At 38.5% G+C, this 23,728-nt stretch overlaps 1 protein-coding gene across 3 annotated transcripts in view; it reads left to right on the plus strand.

The window, feature by feature from the left end:
• Positions 1–23,728, plus strand: part of CLIC6 (CLIC family member 6) — a 30,641-nt gene that overhangs the window by 860 nt on the left and 6,053 nt on the right. The window contains exon 1 of one of the 3 annotated variants that reach the window (XM_088144663.1): positions 7,707–7,843. The exons of 1 other annotated variant lie outside the window; for it this stretch is intronic. Coding sequence is in view for 1 of the 2 variants with exons in the window: in XM_007420180.3 (XP_007420242.3) it covers positions 8,780–9,988 (1,209 nt within the window). In the remaining variant the exon portion in view is untranslated. Of the gene's footprint in view, positions 1–7,706; positions 7,844–8,458; positions 9,989–23,728 lie in introns of those variants that run through there. One more of the 3 variants, XM_007420180.3, reaches the window with a different exon arrangement.

Below are 23,728 nucleotides of genomic sequence, written 5' to 3' on the forward strand. Positions count from 1 at the left end.
TTTAAAACCTAAGTGTGTTTTTAAATTAGAAAAGTGGAATAAAAAAGAAGTACAAGAAGTCAAATCCATGGAGGCTACTGTTATCCCTGGCTACAGTCATGAAGTCTAAGTATCTGAGGCAGTAAGCCTCCCTACCAGTTGCTAGGGAACAGGTGTGGAGCCCTGATATAAGCTTGGCTATTCTGGAAACTGAATGCCCATCCATTTTTATGTACATATAATGGAAGAAGGCACTGGCAATTTGTACTGAAGTCTATATGCTGACATAAATGTGCCCCAGACTCAAGATTCCACATTCAGGCATTTACTGTATAAGAAGTCATCACAGACAGCGAACGAGGGCAGTGTTTTATCAAAGTCTGCCTCTAATAAACAGAGATACTTTTGTTTGTTTGTTTGCTTGTTTAAGGCTGGGATCTGATGCCCACAAATGGAAGCAACCAAGTTTATTTACTTACTTAAATTTCTATCCAGCCTTTCTTCAAAGAGCTCCCTTCACTTTATCCCCACAATAGCACAGCAACTCTTGTGAGTTAGATTGGGCTGAGAAAGTGATTGGCCCACAGTCACCAAATGTATATGACACATTTATAGATTTTTTAAAAAATAAAGGGAAGGCAACTATCAAAATAAGCATGCTTAGCTGATACAGAATGAAATGTGATGTTGAAAAATGAAGCAACAAAAGACCAATCAGATGGATCTGTCAGAATAGGCTATTTTCTAGTTCACGCTGAGAAGCTATTTTTAAATATTTCCAGATATTAGAATAAGAAATACTCATACAAATCAGAAACTCAACATCTTATTCTTTTCTAGACATTGAATATCTCTTATTTACATCTGATGCATCATTCTGACTAAATGTTTCCTTCTGATATATCATTGTGGTAGTATTTCTGGACTAATACTAAGGTAAACATCCTGGGCAGAGGTACTTCCCAGATATTTGTGGGAGGTCTGATTACCAAATTGAATGCAATCTGAAGTACTGTATTGAGACGGTTTTTAACTCAGAATAATACATACTGCATTATTAGATACTAATGCCAAAGGTATATTGATCCTTCTGGAATGCTCTAGATACAAATATAATTATCTTGAAATGTATTAATAAAGCCCATGCACATGATCCTTAATATGTTTATTTTGAAGCAAGTCTCATAGATTTCAGTGGAGAGAGAGTAAGCCAGAGTGAGAGCATCGTAAATTGGATAAACAACATTCAGAATATCAGGATGTCACAGATGATCAAATACTACCATCTAGTGGTAGTTGGCAAAGTATACATACAAATGGAAATTTGTTTATGGCAGCAGTGCTCCATATGAGATAATGGAGCCATTCAAAAGAATGGCTACAAAATGCATTTAAACTTATAGTCTATAATAATACACAGTTTATGTCAGGCCCAGCCCAAGAACAACGGCAAAATAATCCAGTTGAATTCAGTTCCTTTATTTGCTTACATCATATAGACAGAATCTTGCCAGACTAAATCTATACTATTGCAACAAGTAGATATACGCTGGGAGATTCTAGGGAGTGGCTATCCTGAACCTCTTATGCTTCCCACGCTCCCCCTGTGGACTGTGTTGTCTTTTGTCTCCTTTCCCTTCCTGGAGTGCCCCCCCCTTCCTGATAGCCTTGCTCTCTGTTGCTATCCACCACATCACCCTCCCCTTCACAGATACATTCCATCAGATAAATACACCTATGTTTAATCTTACCCAGTTAATATCTGGTTACCCACTTCAAAAATGCAGAGGAATTATCAAAAATCCTGATATAATTGTTCAAAATAAATATGGAACAAAAGGAAAGTATCTGTTTAATTGTGATATACGTGCACACATTATCAAGCCACTTTTTGTATTCCAATCTCATGAATCTTCACCCTGTTTTCCTGTTGCTTAAACCACAGTGCTTTTTCCTCTTGCTTTTTCCTCTCTTTCTTCTTTTTGCTCCACTTTTCTTGATATTGATGATTATCAGACACAGATATGAGCCTATGCCATGGTGATTAAAGATAGTGAAGGTATTTCTATTATCTTATTGCACATGGCCACCAACATTGTTTTTTATAGCCCAGACTAAGAGCTGGAAGAACAGTCCATTGCATGTTGTAAACAACTGGCCCGACATTTTCATGGATAAAGTTGCTCATATTTGCTCAAAACTGGACACTAGATGGCTAGAATCCAAGGAATTGACAGGTGGGTGTCTTGTAGTATTATCTGGAAGATACCGTATTTGAGCCTTGGATCTTGAGCAAGTGGACAAGGTCCTCTGTGATCCTGCCTCCTGTTGGGAGGATCCTTGCCCTATCTGGTTAGTTCAAACCCACCAAAACGAGACAGAAGATGACCAGCAACAAGGTGGATAGACTCAATTACAGTAGTGATGAGTGCACCATTGAAAGAGCTGAAGCATCAGGTTAGGGACAGATCATCATGGAGAACATCAACAATGACTTGATGGCATGTAATCAATAAGTCAGTCAATCAATCAATCAATCAATCAATCAGCCAGGCCTAAAACGGTGGAGTTGTAATCTCTGATAATTACTATATAATATTAAGCTGTATATAAGATAATCACTCTAACTATTTGCAACAGCAGTAACTGGTTGTAATAATTTTTTTCTACTAGTTTTGCCAAGCTAAACTAACAAATTTAGTTTTGTTGTCTACGCAAACTAAAAGAATTCAATTCAAAGGAATAAATGGCATAAACTTAGACAACATTCAGAAGCCAGTGGGAAAAATTTCAATCTTCTAAAACACTCACATGTTTAACTAAGAGTCAACATTTTTAAGGGTAAAAAACTGGAAAGGAATATTTCAACATTATAATACATCAATCAGAATTTATCAGTACGTCTGACTGTATTTAGGAATAATCAAAAGCATTTTTGTGTGTAAATCTATGCTATAGAAAATTAGCATAGGAAGACTAAAAATCTAGCACTATCAGTAGGTACTGCTATTGTGAATTGTGTATGGGTTCATGCTTATCTTGGGTATATTTTAGCTTTATCTAGAAACACCAGGGAAGCACTTCTTATTTCTTAGTCTTTTAATCCCACTGTTTACATTCTCTCTCTCTCTCTCTCTCTATTTCTTTGTGGAAAGAAAAGAAGAGAGAGGATAACACTGGATTAAATGGGCTTTAATATATTAAAAGTTGCAACATAATACATTTGTTAGTTTTTAAAGTGCCACAAGTTCGTTTTTCATTTTTAAACCTAAAACTGACGTATCTTTCAGTTGGTTAGAAGAACAAAGTAGTAAAATCAATGCATATACTTTCCTTTTTGATCAAAAATACTAAAATCCCCTGATGTCTAAGTTTTGGACATCATAAAAAAATCGAATGTATGAGTCAGAAGAAAACTTATACAGTAGGTCCTAAAATACTGATCAATGCAGGAATCCACTAAGCTATCACATACCTTTCATTTCATTGTCTAGGTACAAAAATATTTAATAGCACTGAGCCAAGGATTATGTCCTGGAAACCCCACTTAATACTTTTTTCCATATTGATGCAAAGTTATTTCTAAGCAGAACCCTGTGGGTGTAGTTGTTCTATTAGTTGCAAATCCACTGTCTGGCTCAAGTTTATCCACAGCCATGAGTATATCATAAGACCTAAATGCCTTACTGAGAACAAAGTTCACTACATCCACAACATTCCTAGTCTACCAAACTAGTCTCTATGTAATAAAAATTTATAAGGTTAGTCTGACATTCCTTCTCCTTAACAAATCCAGGCTGGCAGCATGCTTTTCTAAAGAGTCTCAAATATACTGCTTCATAATCTGTTCTACTCACTTGCTTAGCATAGACATTAAACAAACCAATCTACAGTTTCCTGGGTTTTCTCTCTTTCCATTTCTGAATAGTGGGCTTATGTTTGCTCTTCTCTAGTCTTATAGTACTTTACTAGTTCTCAGGTTGTTTTTTTTAAAGATACATTTAGTACATTTGATATCATGTGCCAGCTCATTCAACATCTAGCCCTGGAAGACTGCGTTTGTTTAAGGTAGCACGGTATGTTCTTATTACACCTTCATCAATCCTGAGCGATATGCCTCCACTTTTCTACAATCATATTAGGAAGGAGTCTCTCCTCTTCTGTGAGGAAGGACAGACACAAAGTAGATGTCAGCAGTTCCTTCTGTTTATGCACTCACCATCTTCCCTGCACAACAAACCATCTTATTGACTCACTTATACTTGCAAATCCCTTATTATATTTTGTATACCTCATCAACCTCATCTTACTCTGAGGTTTAGCTTTTCTCATTTCACCCTGAGGGTATTAAAGTATGACTTTGAATTGCTCTTTAGTTATCAGCTCCTGCTTCCATGTTTCCTTTTTGCTTCTTAGCTTGAAACTGAGTTTCAACATTTTAAAGCTTTGTCCTTTTTTCCTTCTCATGGGGACCATTAGTGGCTGTGCTTTTAGTATCTGTCTTTTTCTGTATTTGTCTCCCATTCCCTTTTGAGTGGATTACTATACACTCTAAGACTTCAAGACATAGTATGCTGCTAAACTAACCAGTTCTAACATATTTATTCATGAAAATCCTACACTGCTGGCTCCATATCTTAAATAATATTTATGTCTCAATGCATACAGTAAGCAAATCTGACTTGAATTCTTTTTATACCACATAACCTATGAAGTGTAACAACAGATTGTCCAACATTTATTCAGGGTTTTTTGTTGGTTTGGTTGGTTTCTCTGTGGCTTCACCATATTGGCAAACTTGCATAGTGGCACATGGGCTAAACAAATTCTTATCTCTTAACATCCTTCAGGAATTGCTGTGGAAACAATTTTTGTAACCTTCTGCCTATACAAAATGTGTTCTACCAACTACACCCCTTTATTAGAATCATTATATACAAGTTCTTAATAGTCATAGTGGTGCTAGAAGAATTGCACTTCAGCCATAACCTTTCTATGCTCTCTTCAGTGCTTTAGTCTCTTCAGTGTAAGTATCTAAATCCAACCTTCAAAGACACCTCTTTAAAACTTGAGTCATTTTCTATACTACTTAGATCCATATTTCAACTGGATTCCACATTTATTAAACAAAAATGGGCTTGTCCAGTGTTAAGCACTTTATAGTCTCCAGAATTAGTTTCCACAATAATGTACTTTTTTTAAATGTGGGGTTTATTTTGCTTACTAATATTATAGCTTCTTAACATATTATAGGACCAAAATAACCTCTGAAAAGTCATTTACTGACCTCTCCTGAAAACTGATGTCTGTATCAATGTCCTACATTCTTCTCCTTGTTGCAAAGATAATTTTTAAACTACTTTCAAACAGCACTTTGCCTGACTCTAGCAATTATTTATAAAGCTAATCTATTGTTTCACAAAAACTCCTGAACATTCATAAGTAAATATTGCTAATCTATTTAAGATTGTATGTATCTGTCCTTGAAATTCTGTCTCTCATTTGTAACCTACTTAATTGTTAGGTGTAGCCTTCATATTTTTAGAGAAAAAAAAGATGGGTTTTAAGTTATATTTTGTATATGAGTTAACTAATTTGAATCATATAGGAATTATAAGTATTTAAGTAGCTGCATCAACATCACTGCAACTGCTTTTAAGGCAATCACCTTAAGATTAGAGCCTTTCAAGTATCCTTGTGTATGTTATTCACAGTTGCTCTTCTGAGATGTTCACATGATGGAATGAAAGTCACTTAATTATCCTACAATTTGATTATACTGGCCACTATATTAATGAAAAAGCAACAAGTTTATCAATGTTTCAGTGATGTCTGTGCTAGCAGAAACCACACCATGTAACAATATTCTGCACTTTCAAACAACTCAGTGATACCATATTAGATAGGATCTGTGAAGGGATATTTTGGGAGTAACACTTCTGTAGTTGCAGAAGCCACATCACTGGTTAACGTTGCACTATATAAAACATTATTAGCCACAAAAGATTCTGCTGTAATAGTGCAATTGTGTGTACTTTTACTCAGTATAAATCTTTCTTACTTTGGTGGACCTCTGTTTAGAATTGCAGTTTGAAACTGTTAGTCTTTCAGGTACCACTGGACTCTGGTGTATACTCCAAAACAGAAAAGGAAGCAATCATGAAAAAAAAGTGCAAGAAACATTAATTGTGGCACATTGAAACTCTCCTCTCATTTTTACATGATTATTTGCCTTGATTGGAGTTTTCATTTTCTAATTGTACCTCATTTTATAAAACTTTAACTTCACAGAAGACAAAAAATATTTTAGATTCTGGTATGCATGTCATTAATACTACTAAGCACAAATTATAGAAATCCACGCATTAAAGAATAGATGCAGTCTTTACTGCCAGAAGTATCAGCCAGGTAGAGGTTTCTCCATTTATGGTGATAGTGGTGAGTCAGAGAACCAATGGCACTCTACATATCTCCCTAGAAGTCCCACTGAGCTTGGTGGATTTTATTGAGTAAACTGTGTACACTCTTAACTGGGAATATTTCTTGGTGGATGTCACTTCTGCCAGGTGAAAATATTTGTCCTTGTAGTCCAATTGTTTTGTGCTGTGATTGACAGTGTCTGCCCAAGATTTCAGACAGAAATCTTTTCCATTACCTGCTATTTTATCTTTAAAACAAAGACAAACTAAGCCAGATTCCTTCTGCATCCATTGATACATTACCTCATTCAGTGATGGCACATCTGTCTTCTGTGAATATTTCTAGGACTGCCTTGTAAGGAATTTATAAAAAACACAGATTGCCAGTAAATCCATGTCACCAGCTTCAGACTCCCACTACGTAATTTATGTGCTAAGCCATCATCTGCTTTGCTGGGTTTTAATTTAGTGTTCCGGGACTCCAGCCTTTTTGCTTTGTAAATTATAGTTAAAGCCACCATGGCTCAGTATAATTCTATTTGTTTGTGCATTTATTAAAGATATTTTATACTGCTTCAATATCAAGTGGCTCATAGTAATTTAATACACAATAAAACAATAATCATACAAATAATATTAATTATATAGTGTTATTAATATTAAATATAATCCTGACATTTAATACATACTAACATAATGAAATAATAATTATAGTAATAAAACCAGAGTACTGTAAATCATCTGAACTTAAAAAACTCATTGCATACCGAATTAACTTTACCCACTCACACCTCAGTTCCCAAACACTCTCTGAAAGAGTCAGGTCTTCAATACCTTTCTAATGCCAGGGCATGGATCTTAAGTCTAGGGAGCTGGCATTCCACAAAGGGGAAGCTCCTATAGAGAACAATCACCTCTCTTTGTATCTTATGAGGAGCAGGGACACTCAGCAAGCAGTCTCTACAGGCACAACTTGCCAGACTGATTCTCTTTGGAGTAGGCAGTATCAGAGGTAGCCAGGTGCCAAGCCATGTAGGACTTCAAATGTACAGTAGTCACCAGCACTGTGAATTGCACCTGGAACCAACCAGCAGCCAACTGGTGTTATGTGAAAATAGTGGGTTGCCTCAGTTTAGATGTGGACTGCTGCATTTTGCACTAATTTCAGCTTCCAGATGTCTTCAAAGGCAGTCCCATATAGAGCACGTTGGAATAGCCCACTTGTGAGGTGATAAGGGAGTGAGTGACTTTGGCCAGGGTCTACTGGTTTAGGCACCCAGCCAATAAATAGCATGAACCTAGAGAGGAAACAGTTTCTGACAAACTGAAATGGAGAGATCTGCACTGCTGGTGAAGCTGGGATGAGGTGACCATTCTAACTTCACCACTATAGCCAGTGCTATGAATATTGTCACGGGCAATTCAAGAAATCCAGATGGACAAATGTGAGTTTTATACATGTAAATTTTCTGCACAGAAGATTCCAGTACACTCTAAACTTTCCATTTTATTGCTGCTGCTTTTAGGAGTGAATAGCAGTGATATCATCAGAGGGACAGAGGCAATTTTTGACTCTTTTGAGTGGGCTTTTTTTTTTTTTAAAGTAAAGTAGGTGTTTTAAGATTACTGGAAACTTAAGATCCACAGTTTGTCAAGCTACTCTTTTTTCAAAAAACCAAATCACATGATGGATCATTGCCCACCCCTGCCAATAGTTTCTATTTAAAAAGCTTGTAAGTAGCAATCTATATGCTGTACATGAGGGTTGAGTTGAATGTATTCATGGCACATCAGGAAATGTCTCTTTCAATGTGCATTCAGCATCTGTGCAGATGAAAATATGGAAACCTGAATCCAGAGAGGGACAGGACAGCCCAAATCTATTCAAGCACATTTCATACAGATTGCCCCCAAACCATTTTCTAACAGGACAAGGTGACTGCCTCTATGTCTCTAGTTATAGGCTTGGTAGCATTTTCAAAACTAGATAAGGAACCCAAAATCAGGTGGAACCCTAAACAATACTTGGAGAAAAGTGCACTCTTACTTAGGAAGCTTGGGGATAAATGTTCGGCCCCTCTTTGCTCCTTTTCCCATTTAGGCTCTTCCCCTTCAGTGCCCTCGAAAGACAAAGGTGAGGACAGCAGCTTCACCGGTAGCTCTTGAGCATGCGCGCGCCCCTCGGGCAGGCTACCTAATAGAGAGTAAAGAATGTGACCCTTGGGGCTGGGCAAGTCTTAGTCTTAATCCCACACGGAGCGCGGGGAAGACAGAGTCGCCATTGCGGGAGGGCGAGCCGGCCGCGAGCTCGGGCGCTCTTAGCAGAGAGGAGGCATACCTGTCACCTGCAGCCGGTCAGTCTTTCTCCTGAGGAGGTCAGCATGGCAGAGGCGCAGGGGTCGCTTGAACCGCCAGCTCCGGCCGAGAATGATGAAGAAGCGCTAAAGAAAGGCGGGGACGAAAATGGAGCGCCAGTGGACGCAGACGAAGAGGAGAGGAAGCAGCGCCCTGCCTGCACCGCCGAGGAGGGCGACCCTCTGAAAGAAGCATCTGAAGAGAAAGCCGGGGAGGAAGAAGGTGGGAGCCACGGGGCGAGTCCTCTGAGCCAAAGCAGCGGAGAGACCACCCCAAAGACCGAGGACGAGGACCAGGCGAATTCAGCGGGGCGACCTGCGGAGGAAGTTGGATCCGCAGACAATCCGAGTGCAGAAGGAACAGCCAGCTCCGAAAACCCCGAGGAAAAGTCTGAAAGCAACACCTGTGCCGAGGCTACTGTCCCCGAGCAGCCTCCGCAGCCAGCAGGAGAAGCGGCCGGGGGCCGAAGGGCAAGCCAAGCCGAGGCAGGCGACGCAGAAGAAGACCCCGAAGGAGAGGAGCCCGCGGAGGAGAAGAGCGCAGCTGAGCAAGAGGGGCTGCAAATCCCAGGAGAGGAAGAGTGCGCCGGGGATGAGAGAGAGGAAGACACCGCGGAGAAACGCTCCGAAAAAGTATCTCCTGCAGTTGCTGAAGGAGGAGGACAAGAAGAGGACGAGGCAGATGGTGACATCCAACTGGACGAGCAGCTGCCGCCAGCGGAGAGGTCAGCGCCGACCGGAGAGGAGACTCCGCGGGGAGACAGCCCTCCCAGCGATACCCCCGTTGAAGAAACTCCGGCAGCAGAGGAGAACCTCGCCGCGGAAGAGGCAGAAGTAAACGAGGAAACCCAAGCAGCGGAAGATGCCAGTACAGGGGAAGCTGGCGCCCAGGACAATCCTGAGGCGAGCGCCGAGGAAGAGGAGGAGCAGGAGCAGGAGCAGGAGCAGGAGCAGGAGCAGGAGCAGGAGCAGGAGCAGGAGCAGGAGCAGGAGCCGCAGTCCGCGGATTCTGGAGCGACGGGATCTCCGGGAGAGGCTGATGAACGCAGCGGCCACATACAGCAGGATGAACCTGTCGACAGATCCCACAAAGGGGCTGAAGAAGTAGATGCTTTGGGGCTGAATGGCATGCAAGGAAGGGAAGAGGAAGAAGCGGCTGTAGAAGGGGAGCAGGCAGTCCCCCTCGATGCGCCTGAGGAAGAGAGACAGGAACATGAGATTTCTCTCTTCGTAAAGGTAAGGTTGCTAGATCAGCATCTGGGTCGTTAGCGGCTGCAGAATGTTGTTCTCAAGCCGGCAGCTCCTAGAATCAGGAATAATGAAAATGGTAATATTGTAGGTTGTTGCTTTTTAATGAAGCTACTTGAATAAGCCACAACTTTGGGCCAATTGGATAACTGTAGACTTTGGACTTAGAGAACCTTTCTTTAGTTAGTATTTTTTTCCCCCTTCAAAATGCATTACGTTGCTGGTTCTATACAGTAACTCATTCTATTGAATGGGAATCTGTATACCTGCCCTGACATTATATACTGATGGCTCCAGTGCTTTAGAGATCACATCTAAAGCTTTGATTACAAATTTGTGCTGGGGTTAATTTAGAATATCCACGGCGCTTTGGTAGGGGGGACACAATCAACTTACTATTTAGTGAATTAAATATAGAGATTTGAAATATGTGAGAAACTAAACACTGTATAGTTATTTGGACTGTGCCCACTTTCCCAGTAAGATTGTGAGAGCTTTCATTGCTGGCTTTGAATTTGGGGGTGGGGGGAGGGAAGTGTAGCAAACTTGGGACCAAATTCTACTGCTGAGCTTCAGAAAGATCTATGGTTGATAACAGTTTTTAGTTTATTGTTATTGCTGATAATAGTTTTGTTTTTCTAAAGTATCAATAACTGTCATTTTGAATCCCAAAGAATACTTTTAGAAATAAGTTGAGTTGAAAAAAACCCTAGAAGTGTACATCAGAATGTTCACGAGAAACAGTAGAAAAAAAATTATAAGAGATGTGTAATGTGTTTATGTTGTGAGAGAAATGGCATAAACATGGGGTGTTTATCTACATATCATGTTTTCCAATCAATATTTTCCAATCTGGTATCTTCAAAATGTATTCAGAGTAAAACTTCTAGAATTGCCAGCCAGCAATACATATGGAGAACAGACAGAGAAAGCATCAGATTCTTGAAGGCTGCAATAAAAATCTGTTCTTTTTTTAATCAACTTGATAGTTTGGGACATATGTTCATGGTAACATGAAAATCTTATTTATTCTTGCATGGAGTATGCAATCTATTAAATAGCAGAAAAGTAGTGGAAAATATGAGAAGCTTTAACCCAAAGATTGTCAGATTTATATTATTTTTGATGTTACAGTTTACAAATGTGTAGATGATTCAGATGGGTGGCAAACCATGCAGAGTGTAAAAGCATGGGCATGGTGTTCACTAGAGAGCTTTACAGAAGAATGACATTTCACGTGTTTTTGTGAATATTATTTAGATTGTTTTATCCAGCCATGAGAATATTATCTAGACTAGAGTCTGCTACTAAGATTAACATAAGAAGAGTGAGAAAACTTTTCAGTGATTTTTCATAATCAACTCCTATTTTAATATAGCTACTATATACTCTGGACTGAACAGTAATTGTAAACTAACAGTAACTAACCTCTCTCATGGCACCTGTCTTTGGAACAGCGTCCCCTTGATATATGGACCCCGCTGGCCTTCCTGAAGGCCATAAAGACCTGGATATTGCCTTGGGCACTGGGACCAGGGTGCTAATGGAGCTCTGATGTGGGTGCAGGTTTAGGGGCCTCAATTGCTACTTCTTTTAAGCTATTTTTTAACATCATGGATTGTGATTGTTGCTTTTATCTGTTTGTCACCCAGAGTGCTTTGGTAGGCAGGTTAAATAAATAAATACATGCATACTTACATACAATAATTCAGAAGAAATTTTTTGGACCACATGCAAGCACAGCACCTGTCTGCTCTTCAATAAAGTGCTCTATTTTTTTTTCAGGCTGCTGATAAAAAGTACTGCTGCTTTAAAAGTTTCATTAACTTTAATGAGATGGCTTCCTAAAGCATTGGTCTCTTTGTTTTGGCTCATTGAAAACATGAAAAAAGTTGGGTGTTTAGTGAACAGTAGTTAGGTGCTGCACATGCATAAAGTCTGAAGCATTTTTTTTTTCTGAATCATTTTCTCAAGGGCAGGTACAGCTGCGATGACTAACATTTCAATTTAGAGGCATAAATTACTTTGCTTCAAGTAAAGAAATATTTAAAGACTTGTAACAGTTTACAGTAGGAAAATGATTGTGCTAAGTATATATAACAACTCAAGGTTCGTAACCTAAGGATAAGGCCTTCCTTTCTGATTGTGTGACCACCTGAAAGTGAATGATGGTAAAGATAGGCATGGCATATTGACCATAAAAGTTCTGGGTCCAGAATTTCATTCAACAAAAAGCTTTCTTGTTGTTTTGTAACTGTAGAATCACATTTCCTGCTGACAAAAATTCAGATCCATATGTACTCTACTTGTTTGAAGAGTAAATCTTATGCTTGCATTTAAATTGGCACATATATTACTGTTAGTTCCCCAGGAAGGATCTGGATCAGCTGTTTCCACAGAACATTCCATAAAAATATATTCTTATGTATTCTTGTTCTTGAAAATTGCAGTTAAAGTATTAGGCAAATATATATACAAATTACTCCAATATGAGAAGCGTGTGCTTCATAATTGGATGTGAGTCCTTGTCTGTGAAGTTGGGCTTTATGGATCAGATGGGATTGCTACTTTTGTACCAGCCTCCATGCTGCATAGATGCTTCCCTGCCTGAGATCTTCAGTGCTGTGGCCAAGTTGGTGGTTCTGTTCCCCAGACGTATTGTTCTAGGAGACTTCAGCCTGCCCAATTTGAGGTGGTTTGGGATTTCGTGGCCTGATTCACTCAGGGGGTCAAATACTGGATCTAGTTTTTGTCTCAGGGCAGTGGCAAGGTTATCTGGAGTTGGGGGATGTTACCATCAGTCCCTGTCATGGACAGATCACTCGAAGTTCTCTGTGGCTGCTTGTGCTGCGGGGAGGAAAAACCTATTCAACATGTCCACTCCAGATGCCTCATGGATCTGTATAGGTTTCAGAGGGAGCTTAAGGTTGCTCAGCTCAATTGAGACCTTGTTATTGCTTGGAATATGAGAGTGATGGTTGCTTGGATCCATCTGGACTGTCAGTGTGAATGGATCCTGGAGGTTCCCAGGTTTTCAGAGGAATTTCAGAGGTTAGATGGCAGAAATGATGCCTAGAGCACTGCTGAAAGAAAACAAAGAACAAATCTAACTGAACACAGGTAAGAATCTTTCTTAAGATGTCCTTGTGGTGATAAAAATGGCAAAACTTGCTTATTTTTCTGCTCTTATTGCATTTGCAGATAATCTGCTAGCAGTCCTGTTTAGGGTGGCTTGATCCCTCTTGGGTAAACCTTTAGGGGGTCACTTTGAAGACTATTCTAGGTATTTATTGGATAAAATCACTCAGATCTGCTCAGAGCTAGACTCTGGCTCTGTAGGTCCTATGGAACATCTACATGAAGCTATTAGATGAGGTCATTTGTCAGCAAGGGGTTAAATATCATCAATACGCTGATGATATTTAATTGTACATTTGCCTCTGGCCATCCAAGTGATACCATCAAGGTACTCTCCCAGTGCCTAGAGGCTGTGGGGCTGGATAGAACTGAGCCAATGGACGCCATAATTCTAGATGTAAGCCACATCAATTTTATGGTTAACCTCTCGCAAATAATAAGCCTGTATTAGAGAATGCAAAAAATCCCAACAGAAAATGTGGGGCTCCATAATGCCGCTTAGGAAAAGCTGGAATTATGAATGCGTTTCATAACCTTCATGTGACTATGGTATTTTAAGCTCCTTGGGCTGCTTCCTATAGCATTACTTATTTAGTTGTTCGTTTGTTTGTTAAAATAAAGTGATTTTTTCCCAATTTGCATATGCATAGAATATCTGATCATTTATGTAATTATCTGCCAACATTTCTTTTCAATTATAATTTGTTAAAAATTATTTGTTATGTATTTGAAATTGAGAATTTAAATACAGATTTATTTATTTATTTATAATTTATACTGAATTCACATTTAAACTGGAAGTTAAGTTCCATTGGAGAGAGCCAGTTTGGTGTAGTGGTTTAGGCACTGGACTAGAAATGGGAGACCATGAGTTCTTAGTACCCACCTTAGGCACAAAGCCAGCTGGGTGATCTTGGGCCAGTCATTCTCTCTCAGCCATAGGAAGCAGGCAATGGCAAACCACTTCCAAAATCTTGCCAAGAAAACTGCAGGGACTTGTCCAGGCAGTCACCAGGAGTCAATAATGACTCAAAGGCACCAAAAAAAAAAAAGGTTCTGTTGAAGTCAATAGAGTTTTGATATGATTTGATAGAAATTATCTTTTCCCACTCATTTATTTAACACATATGATTTGTTGTAACTATTGTCTTTGAGTTGGGCGGGCTTACACAATATGTTTAACCAAATCACTTAAAAACTTAACAGCCGTGCTCATGGAGCATGCTATATTTGATTAGTTTGAACCCTTGTCTCTTTTTTATAGGATGTTAAACGCATCCTAGGGATTTTTTTTTTTTAAGCTCTGTTGTATCTGAAGGCTTGATTCTTAATCTCCAATTTGCTGGAGACTAAGCTAAAATAACCCAAGCTTTGTGACATTACTGGTACTAATTCATCTTGCATTGCGTTGCATTAAAAATTCCACTTTTTCGCCAGTGTACTTCAAGGCAACCACATAGTCTTCTTAAATATTTCCTCACTGAGACAATGAACATATTTAATTGCAAGCTTTAGGTGGAAGATGGAGGAATTTTATTAAGTGACCTAGGCAAGTTGGCTGAGGTGATATGAAGTACTTTATTGACTTCTAAGAATTAAAATACTTCCGGTTTTGAGCTAGTAAATAGCTTTGTAGTAGGAGTCAGCAAACTTTCAGGTGGTGGGCATCAATTTGTTTTAAAAATGTAATAGCCATAACCTGTGCATCGACACCTTGTAAGATTTTTGACATTTATTTAAAAAACATGGTCTTATTTAATTATGAAGTTTTGGGATACCAAATAGAGGTATTATAGATGCTGTGGCATCCACAGGTGCTGTGATGTTTATCCCTGCTTTGTAAAAGGTGAAAGGCTGAACTGCCTGGAAATTCTGTCCTATACGCCTCAGTAGGAACAAGTATTGGGGAGAAATTTGGTACTTCTCTGTATCCACCCTGGTAAAAATGATTTCCTATAATTTACTGTTGTGATGCCTAAAATTTTCACTACATTACTTCTAGCATTTCCCTCAGATATATTATCAAACTACAGCAGCCTTCCTCAATCTGATACTGGACAAAATTGTTGAGTGACAGCTTCATAGTTTCCAGCCTGCATCTGGAGGGTATCTTAAGGAAAGAAATATCATTCACTCAGTATTTATGGTATGCAACAGACTTCTGCTGCCTCTCTTCTCTGAGAAGTAAAAGTATAGGTTCATTCTGTATGCTGGGGAAAGAATTACCTCCCACCCCCCACCCCACCCCAAATGTATGCAGGAATTTAAGAAGTTGCTAGCCCAATGGTAGGGAGTGCCAAAGAAAATGTTGAGAGTAAAGGTCACTTGAAATCATAATGCACTCTATAGGAAACCAGTTGTCTGTCATCTCTTTGGAGCCATGTAACACTGTTATCTGAAAGGATCACACAGTGTTTGTTCTTACAGCCAAGTTATTTTGAGTGCTGTTGTAGAATGACATATGAAGGTTATCTGATTTTTGTGTTGATAATAAAAACCCATGATGCCGTAAAGAACAGTATGGATTTCCATTTGCTATGTTTACACCTGTACGAATGAAAGGGTGAAAATATTTTCTGCCAAAAGATTACTAAATCATCACTTCTGCTGCTGATAAACTTGCTTTACTTATGCCCTTCCCCTTCTTCTGGAAATAAGAGTCCTGGGAAACACATGTCTTTTCCACCAGATTTTAGGATACCAAATCTGGGCTGTTGAAGTCCAGATGACCACAGAGATGGCAGCAGAGAAATGGGGAAAATTCTTTGCTTCCATGTAGCGGTTCTCCACATTTTTGCAGCAAAAATGTCTATGTGAAATATACTATATCTCACTGTATAAAACATTTTTTTTTAAATCATAGTAAAATAAAATACTCCTGTAGATTTTTAAACTGTTGTAGGCTTAATCATTTTTGTGTACATGGAAGTTTCTTCTCTTCACCTTTTCATTAAGTAGCCATAGAGCAGCCTTCTTCAGTCCGATGCACTCTTAAGTGTAGTATACCTCATACCATAATCAGTTTTGTTCTATGATTACCTATTCTTATGTACTTTACACATTATTTATTAAGTTTATACTGTCCTTTAATTCTGCTGCCAAGATAGAAATATAACAAAGCCCTTCCCTATAGGTTTATTCTAATGTTATTCTTCTGTGTCTAAATAATTGTTTTTGTTGTATATGAATATGGTTGTCCATTTAGATTGGATTTCAGCTGTAGTTGAATGTAGCTTCTAAAGTAAATTTATTTTTAAAATGTTATGTAACTGAGTGAATGATTGAGAAAGAGTGTTGCTAACCACATAGTCAATATCAGTATTTCTGTCTCAATTATTCCTGCATAGGAGACAAACTGTAGGCTATACAATATTGGTGCAGGAGAGCAATTAATCTGATCTATGTGTTCAGGATATGATCCTCCAGGGAAAATGAAAGCTTGAAGTTCAGTCAGGGATAGCACAAATGAAGTAGATTACTGTCAATTGAGACAGGAAGGATTTACTGGCTAATACCTCTTAGCCAATACATCTTTTTGATATATTAAAGAATTGTTGTTATGGAGAATTGAAAACGTTTGTAGGTATCAGACTCTAAAGCATATATTCCTACTTCTTTAGCTTACCTGTGTGGAATATTTGTATATAATGGTTGGAGGGATGAAACTGAAAGTTTTGTGCTTTTTTGCGGGGGAGTTATTTCTGACTCCCAGTGTGAGGGAAAGAGAGTGAAGCTGGACTCAACAGTGTCTATGTGCAACCGTTCCTCTGTTGTATGCTGCTAGTGGGGCTATTCTGGTGCACTACCTGGGTGTATCCTTATTAGTCAACTAGCTCAGAATCTGAAATATAGGTGTTACGTCTCTCAGATCTATTGGTCCACAGTGTTCTTTCAGTATCCTTAAAGCACTTTAGATGACACAAATGGAATATGAGATTATACTGTTATTTACTTAAGGCAAACCTTTCTTTGCCTCAGAGCATCTGAAACAGAGTTTCTGTAGGACTTCTCATTTGGCAGCACTTTTTGGTGTTATATTGCAACAATTTATTCTCTGTGACTTACAAGACAGCCATTCAACCTGGAATTGTAAGAGATGGTATCTGAAAAGCTAAAGCTCAGTGTGGATTTAGGTTGGCAAAAAATGCTAAGAGCTACAGACAGTGTACTTCAGATATGCTTAAAAAAAAAAAGAATCAGTAAGCCAGCTACTTGAGAGCCAGACTGGTGTAGCAGTTAAGGCACCAGGCTAGAAACTGGTAGACTATGAATTCTAGTCCTGGCTTAGGCACAAATCTATCTGGGTGACTTTGGGCCAGTCACTCTCTCTCAGCCCTAGGAAGCAGGCAATGGCAAATCACTTCCAAAATCTTGCCAAGAAAACTGCAGGGACTTGTCCAGGCAGTCTCCAGGAGTCAACGCTGACTTGAAGGCATACCCCTCCCCCCCCCCCAAAGTCAGCTACTTAATGTAGACAGCCAAATGCTAATAAGAATGTGCAGTGCATTGGATCTGAAGGAGAAAAGGTGCTTTAGTGCAGTTGCAGATGTGCCTGACACTTTTGTCAGTTTCTCTTTAAAGAAGCTGCATCTTTTCCTGGGCTCACATGGTAGCTGTGCGATTCTAAGAAAATGCACTTTTGAATTAAGGAAGAATTGACAGGATGCAGCAAGTTCCTTTGGAGCAGACTTGAGTGTGCTGTTGGTGCCAAATTCAAAGGTATAGTTTCCTTTGATCATGTGGCTATTGTGCAATCCTAGGAAGACAGGCAAATACTTTAAGGAGGAACTCTTATGGTACAGTATATGTACCTTTGCCCATCCAAGGCACCTTTTCTGCTTTGGATTTGAAGCACTGCACATCCCTCCTAACAGTTAACAACAATAGCAACAACAAAGGCTGAACTATTTAAATCCTATTTTGGATGAATTTTCTTCCACAAGAGGAACTGTATTTCCCCAGGACAAATTATGAAGAGCAGGATGAAGGGACAGGATTGAATTTGAATTTGAGAAAAACATGGAAACTTCTTTATTTTGAGTTTAAATACCTGGGATCAGATTAGTTGCATCATAAGGTACTGAAAGAACTTGATGATGGTCTGGATGAATTATTATGTATTATCTTTGAGAAATCCTGAGAATGGGCAAAACAAATGGACCTTATTTTCTGAAAAAGGAAAAAAAAAAGAGAGATCCAGGAAAGTACAAACTAATACTGATACCTGGGAAAATCATTAAAAAGTTCATAAAGTGGTTAATCTGTAAACTGCGACTTGCAATTTTACTACCAGCTTCTCCATTGACTCTGCTTGTTGGAAGCCAGCTATGAAGTAGGCAAATGGTGATAACATGACCACGGGGTACTACGATGGTTGTAAATGCCCGCCAGTTGCGAAGTGTCCAAATCTTGATCATGCGGCCGCAGGGACACTGCCACAGTTGTAAATGCAAGGACCATGGACTTCCAGGTGAGGAATGGTGAGCTAACATGTCTCTGAATAAGCAGAGACAATGATGCAGCCACAACTGAAGGACTGGTGAGTAGACCAGTCCCACAGAACCTCTCCAGCTAAGGAGAGTATGGGAGATTGCTCATTTGTGCTCCAGACAGCTACTGCTTGCAAAGAGACTGCAGGGTAGTGGTTTCCTGCTGGTTTGAGTGCTGGGAGATGAAGGAAAACTGTTACGCTCTCAACTGTGGTGGAGCCTTTTTAAGGACACAGGGTTTGCTAACCTCACTTTCTAAACACTTTTGGAAATTACTTATTTAACTGTCTTAAGGCTAATAGAGATCTTCAAAATGACAAGTTTGCAAAGCCACCTGGTGAATTTACCTTCATTCTAGAACAAAAGAAAAATTAACTATAAGCTTAAGAATTTAAAGAATTTGAAATAAACGGAAAAAGCTAAATAAGATTCTAATTCAAGAAAGTTGTAAACAAATTAAGGGACTAGACAAATTTGGAATATTAGAACTTTTGCTATAGGATTTTGGAAATAATGATATAAATAGCACCTTCTTGGGAACTAAATTGTTTAATCTACCTTAAATCATAACAGAAATTCAAGACTTTATGATTTCAGAAATTAGATACTAGAGGGGATTAAAGATTCCAGGCATAAAAGGAAATGAGATAGAGACAGGCTTGCCTTTGTCTTTGGTCAGCATTGGGACAAAATGACAGAAAATGATATGACAGTTGAAACACTCCAGGAGATATTTGAAGAATGGGGACAGAAACTAGCAGCTACAATGTCAGCAATGTTCACTGCTTCTATGGATAGATTATGAGACTATGTCCAAAAGTTATTTAAAAAGAAATGACAGATCTGAAAGATAATACCTTGGAAGATCTACAGGATAAAAAGTTGAAACAAGCCTTATCTGATGCAGAAAAATTAGAATATAAGAAATTGTTGAAATACTGGAAAATGAAAACATTGTGGATTATAAAACAGAGATGACAGTTAAAGTGGAAATACAAATGATAAGCCAAGAAAATGACCTGAACAATGATTTCTTATTGGATTTACAAAAGAGGTTTGTTAAAGCCTCAAAGAAGCCTCTCAGATGGGAAAAAGAAAGAAAAGAAGAAGAAGAGAGATAAGATCCTATGACAACATCTGAATGAAATAAAGATTAAGATTCCTAGAAGTAAAAGGAAGGAGTACAAAGCTGGTTTTTTGACTAAGGTTAAAAATAAGACATGTTTCTATAAAATTCTGGGAACCCTTTATGGACATTCAGGACTGAAATGTTAATGATTTATGGATTTGCATGTGGATAAAAGATGGGTTATAGGAAGAAGATATATTTGCATATCACCTTATAAGGGGTGAAGAATTACTAAGTTTGTTTGTAGTTGTGACGAAGCTCGGAAGTCACGTCTTTAAATATTTATTTTCTTCTTTTTTCCTTTTCCTTTTTCCTTTTTTCTTTTCTTGCACTTGTTATTCTCTTTCTTAGTTTAGTTTGTATTGTCTTTTATTATTGATTTTTTTAAAAAACTTTGAACAAATATTTATTTATTTTATTCATTTATTAAATCAATTTATATAGTCACCCATCTCACTACAGGCAACTCTGGGCAGCATACAACAAAGCTAAAAACAGTAAAATACATTAAAATATATAAAACAGAATAAAACAGAGAATAAAAGGAAGTTAAAAATAAGGGAGCCACCTCACTAATTCCCCCGTCCCCTGGAGTCCCCAGGCCTGCTGGCATAACCAAATCTTAAGGGACCTCCTTAATCTCAACAATGACAAGGCCAATCTCACCTCACCAAATTATTTTTTTTAAAAAAAGTTAATGTGAGGACCAGTCGTAAAGTTACTTTTTCAGCATCGTCGTAATTTTGAATGGTTGCTAAACAAGGCAGTTGTTAAGTGAGGACTACCTGTAATGAATTTAAATTATAGGAAGATATATTCTATTTAATGTTTAAACAAGGTAGGGAATGGCTGCAGAGAATAGCTTCTGGAATATTTTCCAACCCCTCCTTAATAATTGTTCTGTTCTAGGCTACATGGCCTAGAAGATGAGGAGCTCAGAATGGAGCAGTCACCAACATTTTGAGCCACTGCCATAAAAATGTATTTGGAGAATTCTTCAGGATTTTTTTCCTCCATGGTGTCCAACTGGATTAACTCAATTTTTCTTTTGCCAGATTCTCCTCCCACACCAAATTTGGTCCAGTTCTGTATAGTTTCTATAGAGTTATACTGCTGAGAGACAGGAAAAAATTCAGAGTGAGCCCCAACCCCTTTACATAATTTCTTTCCAGAATTTGTTGGATTGAAAGAATTAAAAAACCTAACTCAAGAGCGACAGTGGAACCCGAGAGGAGGTAGTTTGCCTTCATTGTATGTGTTCAAGCAAAGGCTGGACAGCCATATGTTGGGACACTTTAATTGGGATTCCTACACTGAGCAAGGGATTGGGCTAGATACCTACATGGCCCCCTCCTACTCTCTGATTCCCCAAAATATAACCTCCCAGTAGGAAAAAAAAATCAAGCATGAGGAACAGTTAAGTTTATCATCCGTTATTGATTTCATGTAACTATTTTCAAACTTTCTCAATATTTAAATGTTTCATGAAGTGCATGGTTTCTTTCTCACACTGAAGACTTTTATTCATAATATGCAACCAAGGCAAGTAGAAACTTAAAGATATCCTGCTCAGAAAAAGGAGGACTATCTGCTTTTCATGTTTAAGTTCACCATTTGGTTCTAAAGCAGAAGTTAGGATGATCAGTGTTAATTTTTTTTCCGTTTTTGTCTCATGATCACTGACATTTTCAAACTCCCTATTTCTCATGTTATTAAGGGTATTTGTTCACAGCTCATTATAGATTTTTATTTTAAATATTTACATTAAGGATAATGGGAAACATGTAAAATGTGAGGTATCTTATGTGTAAACCATAAAAAGGATATGTAATTAAAATACCAGTTAATCTCCTTTTCCCAGCCCTATAATGTGTTCCAGAATACAATGCTCTTTTGTTAAAATAATTCCTCTTAAGAATCTAACAAGGCTATATTTTTTCCTTATTTTTTTTTCCTTATTGATGTATGATCTTTAGTTGGTCTCCTGCCATTTTATTAAATACGGATTAGAAATAGCATTGGTCTGTTGGAACCATAATTCTTGTAATAGGATAAATAGCAAATAATATTTGATTTGTTGCTTGTGCACTCCTGACCTTGTTGTACTGAGTTTAAGACAAATACAAAAAAAAAAAAAAAATGGTGGTGTGGATTCGCTTGGGGAGATGGTGCCCAAACCAGACAAGAGGCTGAACAAGTCTCTTCAAAAAGCATATTATTAAAAAATATCCTTTAGCATAAAGATTCCTCTACAAAGAAAAGAGTTTGTTTTGTTTTTTTCTTAGCCCTTATATTGTTTTTCTTATTCCCAGGAATTATTATTCGTTTCACCCTGTGTTGTCCTATTCAGCATTCTATCCAGTCCTACTTTATTCACCATTCCATAGTCTATCCACTTATTATGGCCCCGTATTCCCAATGCGATATCTCCTTTCCTACTACATGTATCTATTTAAAGTATCTCAATTTATTTTTCCTTTTAACTCCATCTAGGATTTAAACTCTTGAGCCCTTCAACTTCCCCCCTAGTTCTTCCCACCCACTCTGTCCCACAGTCACTTGTGGGGTCAGTTGACTGGGGCCTGAGTGGAGGCTGGGGTTGTCTGCTTCTTCCTTGTTTCTTGAAGGCTGTAGCAGCTCTCAGGGATTTAGTTCTCTTCAACACCAGCGACTATGACTTCTGCAGGACTCCCTCCTGTCCAATTCTTCACTTTGACAGCATTTAGCCTCTAAATGTCAAGCTTCCTGAACCTTCCTGCCTTTCGCCAGCCCCTTCCAAGCTGCAGAATTGCTGGAGCTGGTTGCGGAGTCACTGATGTTATGGTGGCTGGTCATGTTACTGCACCTTCCGATGCCCGCCTGTCATCTGTTCTCATCAGAAATTCTCTTCTTTCTGATGGGGTGGGAAACAACATCCAATTCCCAGTTTCACCAGTCAGCTCTCTTTTCTCCTTGGAGTGGCTTAAGCACTTAGCCTCCTTTGTTTTTATTTGTTTAACACTGCTCAGTGTTCCTCCAGGGCTGAGGAAAGCCCTTCACCCTCTCCCCCCCAAGTTGTTCAGCTTGATTTCTGTTTCTGTTCTTTCTCTCTCTCTGGGTTGTATTTTTTATGGGCCTTCTTCCCATGGGGCGTCTGCTTGCCTTCCCTCAATTGAACTTTGGTTTCAACTGAAGCTCTTTCTTCTCCCCCACCAGCCATTGGAGCACATCTGATTTCCTGCCACTGGCAAAAAGAATCAAAAGGAGGCGGGAGGAGGGCAAATAGGGACTTGCCATCATCCACTGTTTCCTCCTTCTACAAATGGGTTGGGCAATACAGAGAAGTAACTCCAACCAAGTTTAGTTGAATGGTAATCATGAAATGGTGATCTAAATCTTTTGGGGAATTTGGGAATACAGAATTATTTGCTCTTGAGCTATGTAATTTTAATGCAGTGTCTTGTAAAGGAGTACTACAACCCTCAAGATGATGAGTGACACGTGAATTAAAGTTTATCATGCATATGCCAATTAGGTGTTGCTACATATTTTTAATGGATCCCCAAAAGTTTAACAATTTGCGTTCACACGTCCCCTTATTTATCCACCTGTAGTGCATTTCTGACCATTCAAATATATATATCTCCCCAGCCACACTGAAGGCTTTTGGGGATGAATTTGCATAAGCAGCATACCCCACTGTACATATTACCAATACTTGAAGTGATAGTGGTCATATTCACTGGTGCTCCAAAAACTGATATTATTTATTGTCTATCAAGAAACCTTGATTAATTCACAAACTTGAATGCTTTGATTGATGAAAATTTAACTTCTACATTATAGCCCAGACAGTACAAGGAAGAGTATAATATACCCCTGAAATTTATATATTTCAGACTTCATATATGTAAGAAAAAGTGAACACTTTTTTCTTAATTTAGAATATATAACTAAAGAATAGCAGCTAGTTAACATGTTTGTTCATGCTGT

The sequence above is a fragment of the Python bivittatus genome, unplaced genomic scaffold (assembly GCF_059951505.1).
Source record: "Python bivittatus isolate LINGU-HERP-01145 unplaced genomic scaffold, Pbiv_v1 ctg000350_np1212, whole genome shotgun sequence".
Lineage (NCBI taxonomy): Eukaryota > Metazoa > Chordata > Lepidosauria > Squamata > Pythonidae > Python > Python bivittatus.